The sequence below is a fragment of the Platalea leucorodia genome (assembly GCF_965183815.1).
Source record: "Platalea leucorodia genome assembly, chromosome: 1".
Lineage (NCBI taxonomy): Eukaryota > Metazoa > Chordata > Aves > Pelecaniformes > Threskiornithidae > Platalea > Platalea leucorodia.
Window position 1 is genome coordinate 27,561,845 of NC_138823.1, and position 12,929 is coordinate 27,574,773.

The 12,929-nt window shown below is 47.2% G+C and overlaps 1 protein-coding gene across 5 annotated transcripts in view; it reads left to right on the top strand.

Moving 5' to 3' along the window:
* Positions 1-691: 691 nt before the first annotated feature.
* RUNX1T1 (RUNX1 partner transcriptional co-repressor 1) overlaps positions 692-12,929 on the top strand; it is a 116,030-nt gene continuing 103,792 nt past the window's right edge. For all 5 annotated transcript variants that reach the window (XM_082326794.1, XM_082326796.1, XM_082326797.1 and 2 more), the window contains exon 1: positions 692-1,261. Coding sequence is in view for 1 of the 5 variants with exons in the window: in XM_082326795.1 (XP_082182921.1) it covers positions 1,234-1,261 (28 nt within the window). In the remaining 4 variants the exon portion in view is untranslated. The remainder of the gene's footprint in view (positions 1,262-12,929) is intronic.

The window sequence follows — 12,929 nt, forward strand, 5'->3', positions numbered from 1 at the left end:
TCCGAAGAATCCAGAATCCCCTTCCAGGAAAGTGTGAAATTGCATCTGGGTTCTGCAAGCCACGAAAGACTATAAATGTCTTAAAAAAAAAAAAAAAAAAGAAGAAGAGAGGGAGGCCTTCCTCGATACTGTACTTTAGAAAGAGGGAAAAAACAAAGGGAAAAAGAAAATGATAATTGTTTTCTCTAAGGCTATTATCTAATGCAAAAGCAAACAGTCTGACTGGAAATCAGCTAACAGAAGGGGATTAGAGAGTAGATCTGAGAGTGGCTTGATTTCTAGCACTGCTGTCTCTTCACACAGTGATGAGACACAGGCAGAGCAGCCAGGAGCTCTCCAGATGGCTAGAGAAAGTGTTTGTCTTGGGTGACTGCAGGGCAGTCTGGACTCTTAAAGCCGGGGAGGCATCATTAGGGAGCAAGTTAGATGTCCACCCAGTAAAAGCCAGCGAAAGAAAGAAAGAGTAGGCAGGCTGCCCGAGAGGGACCGCGCTCGCCTATTGTTAACATATACTTGACCCCCACTAACCTCCTCACGACACAGATGTCTCCTACCTCTATCACCTCCCACTGCTTTAAGCCCTCCCCCCCTGCACCTGGGTAGCGGGGCCGGGCCGGCTGCCGGCAGTATGCTGCCTGCCTCGCGAGGTGCCTGCTAGCGGGAGCCGGGCGGAGCGGCGCGGCGCGGAGAGCGGCGCAGCCTCGGGCGGGCGGATCGCCTCGCCTCGCCTCGCCTCGCCTCGCCACCGCACCGCACCGCACCGGCGCCGCTCGGCACGGCTTGGCCGCGGGCAGAGCTATGCGTCGGCTGCCCGGGGACGCGCAGAGACCCCGCCACTGACAGCGGCCGCTCCCTGCGCTCCACATCACGTTTGTCTGCGGCGGCGGCGGCGGCGGCAGCGAGGAGAAGGACCTGGGCATTAACCATCTCGACTTGGAGACTTTGCTTTATTTTTGGTTCTTGTCCTTTCCCGTGGAACCAGCCGTCTCTCTCGAGCTGATCCTCCTTTAAAAAAAAAAAAAAGAAGAGCGAGAGAGGGGGGGGGGAAGAGCAGCTGGAGTTTCTCCTCAGCTCGTTTTGACTTTTGTGGACGTGGATCATCTGGACTGGGAAGGGAAGCCGCGCTGCGCTGCTCTCCCCTTTCCCACCCCCTCGCCCCTCCAGCAGCCTGGGCTGCCGGCTCTCCCCCGAGCAGGACGGGAACTTTTATTTGCAGCTCGCAGCCCGTGGCGAATGGTGGGAATCTCCGGTCCTTTGCAGTGTGAGTACGGGGCGCGGGCAGGGCAGGGCAGGGCGCGCTGGGGCGGGGGGAGCCCCGGCCCCTTTCCCCGTCCCTCCCCGGGCTCCGGGGGGCTCCCGCGGCGGTGACTAACCCAGGCGGACCGGGGCTGCCGCCGCGCCCGGCCGGGTTCGCGCTGCATGCCGCTCTTGCACCCGCTGCCCCCGGCTCGCAGGCTCGCACCCCGAATATTTCTCAAGAGCCCAGAAACCAAACCACCCGGGTTTTTTTTGTAAGAAAATAACCCTCCCAGGCACATATTCTTCCACAGCGTAGTGCTTCTGTCTCGATTTAGGACTTGCCTTCCCCCCCCCCCCCCCCCCGCCTCCCCTCTCTCCAGATCACAGCTAGCCAATGTGAGTCGGAGTGTCTGAAATATTTCTGGAGGGATTTTTTTTGTTTGTTTGTTTCATTACAATCATCGGATTATGTAGCACTGGTAACATCACTTCAGGCTATTTTGTAAGAAATATTTCAGGCGGTGCACACCGTCTTGAGCTGCTGCACCGCGGTCTTGCAAGTATCTCGTTTCCTGAAACGATAGGGCAACGTTAGGGATTGCATTTCCAAAACTGCAATACAGGGTAATTGTGTCATCTCGTCTAGCCGAGCTGAACGCTTTGATTCCATAAATTCCTAACACACCATGGATAAGGGAGACTGGAAGGATGAAACACATGCTCCCGGCCGTTTAGATGAGCCTTTGACTTTTGGCGAGTTCGAGTCCTTTTGTTAGTGCCAAAGTTGCGAGATCGGGCTAAAATTGGCTTTAGGGTAAGGGAGGGACTTCCCACCCTAGCAGGGGCACCCGCGACTCCATTACATGTGAGTTTATGGAGAAATGTCTGTGGTGTTCCTGTGCTCTGCTCAATGTTAGCGAGAAACTGAAAGTAACTAATCGGACTCAGCTCTCAAATAGCTTTGCTCCGAGCGGGAGCTAAAACATTACTTCCTGCAGCTCATTGCGAAGTTTAAAGGCGGGAGGGCGAAGGTACGAGGCGCCGGGGCAGCCTCCCCCGCCTGCCCCACAAGTTGCAGCCCGGCGCGGCGGGACCGCCCTGCCCGCCCGCAGCCGCCGGCTCCCCGCCACCGCCGCGGTGGGGAACAGCCGCCTCCGAGCCGCTCGGGTTTCTCCGGTAGAGCAGCCCTCGATCTCCAGATCGGCAGCAGGCTCTGCCGGTCACCCCCTCCTGCCTCCGCCTTGCCCTAAATCACGGCACGGAGAGGAGCGGTCTGCGGCAGCCTCCTGGCAGTGCCGCCGTGCAGCCGGCAGCTCCTGCCCGCAGATGGCTCGGATGCGGGCCGCCATCCGCTGAGCCCGCGGCAGCAAATCTGCCCTAAAGAGCCGCTCAAGTTTTCCATTGCCAGCCGCAGCGGGGCTGGAAGCGGCTGCCCTGGCTCTGGCGGCCCGCCCCCGGGTGCATCGCGGGGTGCGCCGTGGCCGGCTGCACGCCGGGCGGAGCGGGCGGAGCGGGCGGCCGGTGGCAGGCAGGGCGCGGCGGGGTGGCACCCGCGGGTGTACCTGCCCCTCCGCAGCCGCCCGCCGGAGCGCGGCGAGTGCCAGCGTTGGGCTGCAGGCACGGCCCTGGCTAACTCCGGGGATGTCTTCCGAGCCTTGGCGTGCGCAGCCCAGCGTTTGCTCCAGCAAATACTCGTGCGCTTAATGTAACGCTGACCCCTTTAACTTCTAACATCGCTTTTCCTAATTAATCTGTTCAGGCCCCTGACTTAAATGGCTGTCCACAGCTGCTGCAAATTGATTTATCCCCTGATGGTGGTCCGAGTTGCTGACCAAAGCAGGATTTTTTTTTTTTTTTTTTTTCCTTCCCCCCTCCCCATTTTTGGTCTACTAATCTGTTTTGACTTATTTCCTACTTACAGCAATGCTTGCATGCTTTCTGAAGGACTTAGAAAATATTTTCTTTTGACATGTAGCTAGAAACATAATTATTGTATTTGTAAACACAATATGTTAGGGCTAAGGGTGAATATAATTTATTTAATTATACCCTTGTAGCCTTACATTTCCTTCTCTGTTTCTGCATCCTGACAGATGCAATGGAAAGTTTAAATAAGCAACTTTGTTAACTGCAGTTTGAAGCAAGACGTGAAAGACGTTTTTAGATTTGAGTGCTATTGTACAGGTTTTCTGTTCTGCTTTTCCGTTAACGGTTTAGTGAATCTGGATAGCCGAGAGGATTGAAACTGGTTTCTAATGGTTGTTAAAGCTGATGCTTGACCTTTCCATGGGAAGTCTGAAAACCTCATTCAGTTTATTCTGGGCTGATTTCCTTAGGAAATCCAATATGATCAGGGAATTTCCTTCAGCTCGGCTGAATGTTAAAAAAGTTAGCCTATCTTGTTTATACGTTCTGGTTTTAGCACTAGGTGTTTCTGTGGCTCCCCATGAATAGGAAAAATACTAGGAAAGAGATCTGAATATGGCTTATTGGTAAGCGTACACTCTATGAAAATACGAAGTTGGCAAAGGCTTTGTTAGGTGTGAGGTGCACTGCAGACTCGCTGTAAAGGTTTTAATTAAGAAGTTACACTTTATTTGATAATTGGTAACTTTTCTAAGGTCAGTTTTATCAGATCTGAACCTTCACTATAATCGCTACCACTTTCAATTCGTGCGTCATTTTTCTTTGCTGTCATGGGAAGCTCAACCACGTATCAGTGCAAGAAAACCCCAAAGCCCACCAAAAACCCAACCCACCCTTAAATCCGTTGCTGCCTATGGCAAGCTGAAGCCAGGCGAGGCGTAGAAGAGATGATGGCAGGACGACTTCTTGGGCCTTGCGCTTGCAGGAGGGTGCGCGGCCGAGCCCTGAGCATGCTGTAGGAGACAAGAACCATTCTGTTTGTAATGGAATGCAGACAGCAGTGTTAGGTCACTGCTTCCTGGCAACTGCTGCTCAAGTTGTTTTTCTTCAAAGGCTTTGAGCTTTTAAATAGTTTCCAAAATCTTTTTAAGTAAAACATTGCCTTCTACCATTTTTGACCACCTTAACGTTAACTCGTTTCGTGCCTAAATAATGGACCAGTAAAACATCACACGGTGTCTCTCATCTGTATACGCTTAACACTATGTATGCCCGCGCGCACATGGAGTTTTATACTGCAAGTATTGTTTATAGAATAAAGGGGAGAAAAATATCTCCACCTGGAGTGCTGGTCGTGGCTAGTCAGTTCAGGACATTCTTCCCTGTCAAATCCTGTTTCTCACTTCTCTGAAACGAACTTCAGACGACAGGCGTTGAATGCGAAGCTCGCTTCACTGAGGTACTGTGCAGACTGCAAACTCCTTGTTGCCAGACACTTTGGGTGAAATAGGCATCTGCAGTATTTGCATTGGGGGTGACGGGAGAAAGGGCTTGCAATTGTCATTTCCATCTTTCAAATCCACTTGCCACAGTCCATTACTGTTAAATCTTTAGCTAATTGAATAAGGATATTAGTACGTTGCTATTGCAGGAGCTTCAGATTTTTTAGATGGGGGGAGGAGGAGATCTTGTTCTTTGTTCTGCAGAAACTTAAAAGTTGTCATGCAGAGATCAAGAAGCCTTATCAGCTGAAATAAAACGTGAATTTGGTGTTGTGCAGGGGCTATTTCTCATGGCTTGGCTAGAGAAATGTAAAAAGAAAACTATTTTAAATCTGCATAGATCAAAAAACTTTGATCCGTGTAGTTAGCAGCAGCCTGCTCTTTTTCATACAGCCTTGAATAGCAACCTGTAATATTTATGAAAGTTTAAACTGACACTGAATTTAGCATAAGTAGTGAGAGTGTAAATTCTTAAAACATTGTCTTCCAGATTTTATTTTCTTCACCTTCTTTCACGTGAAAGATCTAAAGGAGTTAGTTTAAAAACTGAACTTTTAATGTAAAGGGTCTTGGTTTTCCACATAGATGTTCGTTTTTAAAGAACTGCTTCCAAATCACAGTTATCCTGTTCTTCTTTACTATGAACTTGATTAGTTTAATATATGGTAGCATAAATACATCAGGAAGTAGTATACTGTGTGGTTTTGTGGATAAAGAAAAATGATCAGCAGATGTAAAATCAAAGTCAAAATATCCTGTCCTTTAAAAGGCTTTTTTCTTCTCCCCAAAATATTTTCATCTGAAAGATATTGACTTCCATCTTCATTTTTTTTTTTCTGCCATTGATATGAAAGTTTCCAAATAACGTTTAGAGAACAGTGGACATTTTATTAAAGTAAACATTAGTTCAGTATAATGGAGGTAATTGTAAGTGATAAGAGCAGAGCAGGTTATCTGTGTGTTGTTTAAACAGAAGGAGCTATTTTGCACCATTTCCAGTAGCCATCTGTAGAGAAGGGTTTGCACCTGTCTGTCCACACTAATTATAGATTAGGTCCAAAGAAATGAAATTCGAGTAGGCTTTCTCTTAATGAAATCCATAGTGATTTTATTGTAAATGTGTTTTGTGTACAGACGGTGATGGTTGGGCTGTGAGTAAAATAAATTGCTGTATGGCTGTCATGTACTTGTAGTTGTAAAGCAGGATACTGCTGCATTAACAAAGGTGCTGAATAAAAACGCAGTGCTCCATTTAAGCCACCGCTGAAGGCCTAGGACTTTAGCTAGGTTTAGCCAAAAAGGTTCACTGAAAGCACAGTTTTTTAGGGGTATGTTTCAGGGTAGACTTCTCAGTTACCATCACTTTCGTGTCAATGCACTGGCGTATAGGTGGTCCTTTGGCTGAAATAGGAGGTAGAAATGGTTTCACGTTAAATAGGTACACACATACATGCAGAGTGTGTCAGAAATACTTTCCTCTGGTTTAACACTATATTACTAAAATAAAGCGGAAAGAGTGAGAAATGCATTCTGCAGTAAAAGGTCACATGAATTTCTACCACATCTGTTTATAGTAATTATGAACATAATTAACATAAGAATTGCAAGTGAAGTAATGACAAGCTGAGCTATGAGATATTATGCCATAATGGTCATATGTTGGAATTCTCACATTATAGCACACTAGAATTCACCTATTCAATGCACGAAAGAAAATGTTAGATTTTTATCTATTTTAATGCTTCAAAACTTATCTGCCTGGGGCAGATGGACTTTACGCTTTATAGGAAGGTAACCCATTATTAAGAGAGAGTCAGTTGAAATTAAGATTTCTAGCCTGCAGCTTGGACTTTGAGACAGCTGTGCTTACGGAATGCCACTTCTGTTACACATTTGTACTCTGATTGTATTTATTTTATTAACACACATTGCTTTATTTTTAAATGTGTTTTTGCAGCAAACTGTTTACATTAGAAAGGATCCTGGATTCGTTTTTTAGAGAAGTGTGATTCGAGTAGTAAAACTGCCTGTCAGAATGGCCAACACAGATCTAAGACACACATTGTGGCCCTTCAAGATGAGAATCTCATGGATCCTGTATTAGTTCATGGCATGATATCTATGTATCTCAAGGAAAAAATCCGTAACAAAAATGCCTAAAAAGAGCAATCTCTCATTTGTACATAATATTTTGAAAGAACATATGCAGAGAGAGAGCTCTGTGGTACCTTGCAGGTTGAATTCATTAAAAGTAATTTTTCTTTAGAAACACATAGAACATACCATTAAGTTTAGGGGCTAAGGTTTCAAATGAGTTGACTAACTTTTGTAATATGACCTGTCTGATTACCTCTAAATATGGTTGTCACACAACTGACAACTGGAGGAAGTTGAGGGAGAAGTGGCCCTTCTTCAGGGTAAAAATACTGGCTGAGGAATGCATAGTAAATTTGACATATGAAAATCAGTTTGCCTTTAATGAAAAATCAAAGCTCTGTTTTTGTGATAGGAGAATTTGCCAAATTGCTGTCTTTCTAAGGCTAAACATACAGAGTGGTTTATGAAAAATAAAAAAAATCACCTTGTGCTATGTCTCAGTGATACCAAGAGGTTTTCGCATTATTGGATTAGTGGAGGATTTGTGACAGACCCCTTTTTATCTGACATTCATTGCGGTGACACGATTTTCACACACACGCCCTTCCCCCATCTAGGTTCTGGTTTTCACTTTGTATTATGTGTCAAATTCCCTTTATTTCTTTTCTTGTGGAAAAAAACTGCTATCTTGGACGAGTGATTTTGGAAGGAGTTCTGCACCGAACAATGCCTGTCTCACTCCAGCGTGCCCTCATTGTCCTCGTCCCAGCCTTCATGGTGCTCCTCTGCAGACGTGCAAGGGAAACGCGTTTCCTTAACAAATAAGTGTTGATTCCTAGGGAGAAACGTTTTTAAAACTTCAAAACCTGAGCACCCAGAGTTCGCTTGGCAACCTGGTGCTGGTGCAGCCATTCTGCTGGCTGGCTGCGCTCATGGTAGGCAGGCTGGCCTGCTTTGCTGCCTCCCCTCCCCGTACCTCATGATAGCCCAGTCCTCTTTGATGAATTCCATCAAAATAAACCCTCTGTTTTCTCAAAACCTGAACTCTTAAGTGTAGGGACCTACACTTAAGGTTATTGTTCATCCTCTGGTGAATGATGCCACCGTTCGTAGCGGCAGTGTTGTGTTCAGGCCCTTCCACCACTGGCAAGGCCGAGTGGTTCGGGTCACGTACTTGGCCAAGCCGGGAGGGGGTACGTCCTGTGCCCATGCTGGGCCACGGGATTCGTGGGCCAGGAGGCGTCCTGCTCTGTGCAGGCCATAGGTATGGTGTGTGAAGCAGGAGCTGGGCTGAAGGCGAAGGCCGTTATGGGGATGTCGCCCTGGGGTGGACATGGAGGCGACCTCAGGCGGGGGGAGCCCTGAGGAGCCAGCGCTGCGCTCCCCTGGGTCCCTGGCAGGGTCCTTATCCCGGAGAGGTTTCGGGCAGCTTCCAGGGGCCGAGCCGGGTCGGGCGCCCGCCTGAGGCCAGGCACCAGCGCGGACCAGGGCACCCAGGGCGCCGCCGCCTTCTCACCCGGCGGGCAGCGCGGAGCTGGCGCCTCCCCTCATGCCGGGCGCGGCCTCCCCGGGGACCCCGGGCCGCGCCGTGCCGCCCCAGCGCCGCTCCCTCACACCCACCGTGCATCCTCCGGCCTCCGTCTGGGCCGCGCTGATACCGTAATCGCCCCGATGCACGCCGCCGTCCCGCTCCCCCCGCGCCGGCAGGGCCAGGGAGGCGCGATGTGCCGTCCTTGCGCCGCAGATAAGCTGCGAGGTGCGTTTAAGGCGCACAAAGCCCCGGCCGCGCCGGCGCCTCCCTCCCTCCCTCCGCCGGAAGGTAATCTCCACCCGCGGTTCGGGGAGAGGCGGGCGGGGGGACACCCTTCGCCGCCCCCCGCCGCCCGGCTCCCTCGGCGCTGCGCAAGTCGATAGGAGCGGGGAGAAGTGAAGATGTAACCTCTTATCTGCCCCCCGTAGCGGGCGGGGGATTTACAGGCAGAGATTAGCCGGCGGGGAGCAGGGATCTGCCTTTTGTTGTGCCTGGGGCGGCCGCGGCCTGGGCGCTGCCTCCCCCCGCCCCCGGGCCGCGCTGAGGGGACCGGCGGGGCGAGGGCGGGGGTCGCCCACCGGGCTCGCCGCGGCCCGAGGGGAGGGAGGAGGTGGCCGGAGAACAATAGGTTCCTGAGGGACCCCACTCGAAACCCAGTCGCGGGAGGAGGAGAGCGGCTTGCCTGGGTGTTCCACGGGACGGGGGTGGGGGAGAGGGCCGGGTGGGGCTGGGGCCGAGGCGAGCCGCGGCGTCCCGCCGGGGCGAGCGGGCGCTGGCGGGCGGGTGTGCCTGCCGTGCCTGCCGCACGCCCGGCTCTGCTCCTCTCCCGCACGCCCGGCTCTGCTGCTCTCCCGCCGGGGGCGCCGGCAGGAGCGGGCGGCGGCGCCCGGGCACCCACCCTGCCAGCGGCGGGGGGGTCGCAGCGGAGGCTTCTGGCTCCCAGAGTCCCCGCGGAGGATGACAGCGGGTTTAAGGAAAAGTGGCCTTTTTTTCCTTATTTTTGTGGGCCTTTTTTTTTTTTTTTTTAATTGTTTTGGACTTTTGATGGTGATTTCTCAGTTCTCGACGGATTAAGATGACTTGCACGCCAAGTGTGTGCACGCACGCTGCCTTAGCAAACGGCTTTATCAGCGGTCATTTCTTAAAGCAACATTAAACAATTACCTTTAAAATATATTTAAAAGTTTGAAATATTTATATTGCCGTTTCACTTTGTCAAGTGTTTGCACAAATAGATATATAGATATGATCCGGTAACTAAAAGCCTAATTAAAATTTGTTTAAAGCCAGGGGGGCACGTATTCTTGTTGACAGCAGCGGATCGATAGGGTAAGACAATAGAGCCCCATTATTTTACTTCCATTGACTGAACATATTGACATTTCAGGTTTGCGATTGCCTCAGTGAGCATGATGAAACTCTGAAATTCACAAACCAACTGTCTGGAGTGGCACGTATATTACTGTATGTCATCTCTGCCTTCAGGTTACCTTATCACTGAAGCAGAATGGTAATGGATGGCAGCAGAGTACTTCAGAGGGGTTAGGGCTCTATCAGTTAAGAAGCTGACACATAGCAGGTTTCAGGAGTATCTTTAATTACACCTAGAATTATATACAAGGGAAGATGGTCCTTGTTACCTGCTGCTGCGCTTCAGAGTTTACAGGCTCAGAAGCAGACAGGATAACAAGGTACTTACGTTTCATATTTTGTATACATGACTTGATACCTTGAACTTCTGCAAGAGCCCAAGGACTTCTGATTGTGCTGTTTGCATGCTCGCCGTGTTCGCCAGTGGCAGCATCTCAGCCCCGTGTTGATGCTCAAGTTCCAGAGCACTTGCTAGACCTTCTCCCAGTCGGAAGATTGCAAAGGAATCAAAGAAAACTTTAAAATAAATAAATGGACTTTGGGTTTGTCCCCCCTCAACATCCTCTGTCGACAACACTCGGGGAATTCAATGCAGTGAGACTATAGCAGAATGATATATGTACATGTTTTTTCCTTAGTATGAGCACTGTAAAAAGAAATGTCTGTGCGATATGTGCGTGTGTATGCATAATTGTATATATTAATTTATATGATTGCATATAAATGCATATATAAAGAAGGCCCAGTGGCTGCAGAACATACAACGTGTCTTATTATTTCAAAGGCTTTCAGATGTTCTTTAAAATCTAGCTGACTGTAGAATGAAACCCATCAGGGTTAGGCAGAGATAGAGATTGAAATTAATTTAAAGCAGACAAAGAGCTAATACGAAAGAGCCACTAGTGATTTAACTCATTTTTAAAAGTAAGTGTAATGAAAATATAAAATGTATTCTGAGTGTGCCATCTACTCAGCAATTGTTGCCATCAAGTGGACTGCTGATGCCCTTTAAGATGGTAAAAAGAAAACTAGTCCTTTATACCATTTTCATGAAAATGTTAGGTTTCTGTTTGATCAGCAGGTGCTGTTGAGATGAAAGCCATGTGTAAATTTTCAGAAGGCCAAAAGTGTCAATTCAGAAAAGGAAAGTGATAAGAGAAAATGCAATCAGTTTTCCTGTTTTCAATTTGTGCAGGATTTGAAGAGCTGTTTTGTTAAACTGCTACATCTGCTCCAATATGAATATTGAACTACTTCCACTAAAAATAACACCCTATAATTTGGAAGCCATTGCAATCTTTTGTTAATGCAAGTGGGTTATTTAAAAAAAAATCTATTCTGAAAAATCTCCTGCCTAATGTGCATTTTTGTTTATCGGCACTTTTATCTTCAGCAGATAAAATGGCATTATGCAATTAGGACCATATCTATTTGGACTGTAAAAATGGCACTGGATAGCTGAATGTCACTATATTGGTAAAAGGATTTAACTCGTACATTTAAAATAATTTTATTAATAAGCTATGATTGTATCTTAAAATGACGAGTGGCTGCTTCCCCAGTGCAACAATACAGCTTTACCTACTACTGAGGACCTTGTGCAAAGTAGAGGGTGTTCAGAGTATGACAACATTCTTGGGCTTGTTTCATTCCTGCTATACCTGCAAATCTTAAGTTTGGGCTCATCAAGGACATTTTAGTTAAGGGGGCTTTTGGAGTAACTTTTTCCATGGTTAAATTAAATGATTAAATCAGGCTTGAATGCATATATACAAAAATCAGCTGCTGTGGAACTGCTAACCCCAGTGAGTTTTATGAACCTGGAAACCACAGTATTGGTAGAGCATAAATTTTCTATCCGAGGCATCTCCAGAGAAAATAACATTATTGCTTTTTAATTAAAAAAAAAAAAAATCTAATGAAAAGGGTATGTGTTTGTTAATTTTATAAATAAGGATCTAAATGAAGAAGTGATAATACACTGTTCCATCTATAGAACCCTGTGTAAATATATGCAGAATAAAATGAGAGCTTTTACTTCTTTATTTCAACATAGAGAATTACCTGGTTTTAATATTAGAATAGGTTTTAGCTGTTGGATTCTAATCTAGTAGTCAGGAACTCCGTTTTTTGGCAGGTGTCTGTATGGGAAAGGGCCTTGCTGATGCTTCTGTTTGGTTTTGCAATTGGATTTGTAAGCTTTTGACCTTGGGGGATTTTCCTCAGTGATCTACAGATCAGAAATAATTAAAATTCAATAAACTGAAATTTAAATATAGAATGGATTTTGTGCGAGACCCGTGCTTGTGGTAGGTTGTCTAGAAGTCTGTGGCATGTCTACTTTATAGTTTGTATTCCCAAACATAACTGTGTGCACACATGTGCATAAATTTATGTTGAATGACAGAGGGATGATTATTTATACAGATTTTATCCAAAACTCTGTGCACTCCTGAAACATAACAAAAAGCCTCCCCCCCCAGAAGAGTGTTTACATCCCGTGACAGTCACTAGATTCAAATCTTCTAAACATGAAAGTTGTTTCCTTTCCTCCAAACCTTCTTTTCCCCAACAAAGCTAACCCTGTTAAACCTCACCTTCTGTGGGACGTATACATAGTTATAGACATATGTACGAGAAGTAAATATTACAAAAAACACGGCCGATGAGGGCAAAATGTCTGCAGCCTTAAATAGCTTGTGATATCTGCCAGCAGCAGAAGCCGCGCTGAGGAGGCCCTACCTCGGCTGACCCAGGGATGCGAGAGCCTGGAGGAGCCTCGTGTTAGTGCTCGGCACTTACGTGGAGATTTCTGCTAGCGAATATTACTGAGCAAATGCTCTGTCGTAGCGTGCTGGCGGAGATGCTGTCTGCCTGAAGAGTTTTGAAACCATGGGGCTTCTCGCTTTGGTCATGGGATTTTTTTGGTAATTTTCACAGGGGTTGGGGTGGAGTCCAACCCCAAAAGAAAGATTATAGTTGGATGAGGGCATCCAGATTTTCTTATCTAAGTTTTCTGAACACATTCATGGGAGTGCTCTGTTTCTCTTAATCTTTGCCAAAAATGCTGCATGCAGTTTTGCTGTTCCTATTGAATAGTTGCCATATTTAACTCCAGTGGTTGTGAATGGAAACGTGAATATGGAAAGAAATCCTTTCATGCTCCCTTTTATTTTCAGTAACACATTTTGGGATGCCTGGAAAGGAAGGGCATCCTAGATATTCAGAATACTTCTGAATACACACAAAGAATTTAAAAGAAGTTCAGCAACTTTGTTTTGTTTATATGTAGTTTTTGGGCATGTGTGATATGGTGACTTATT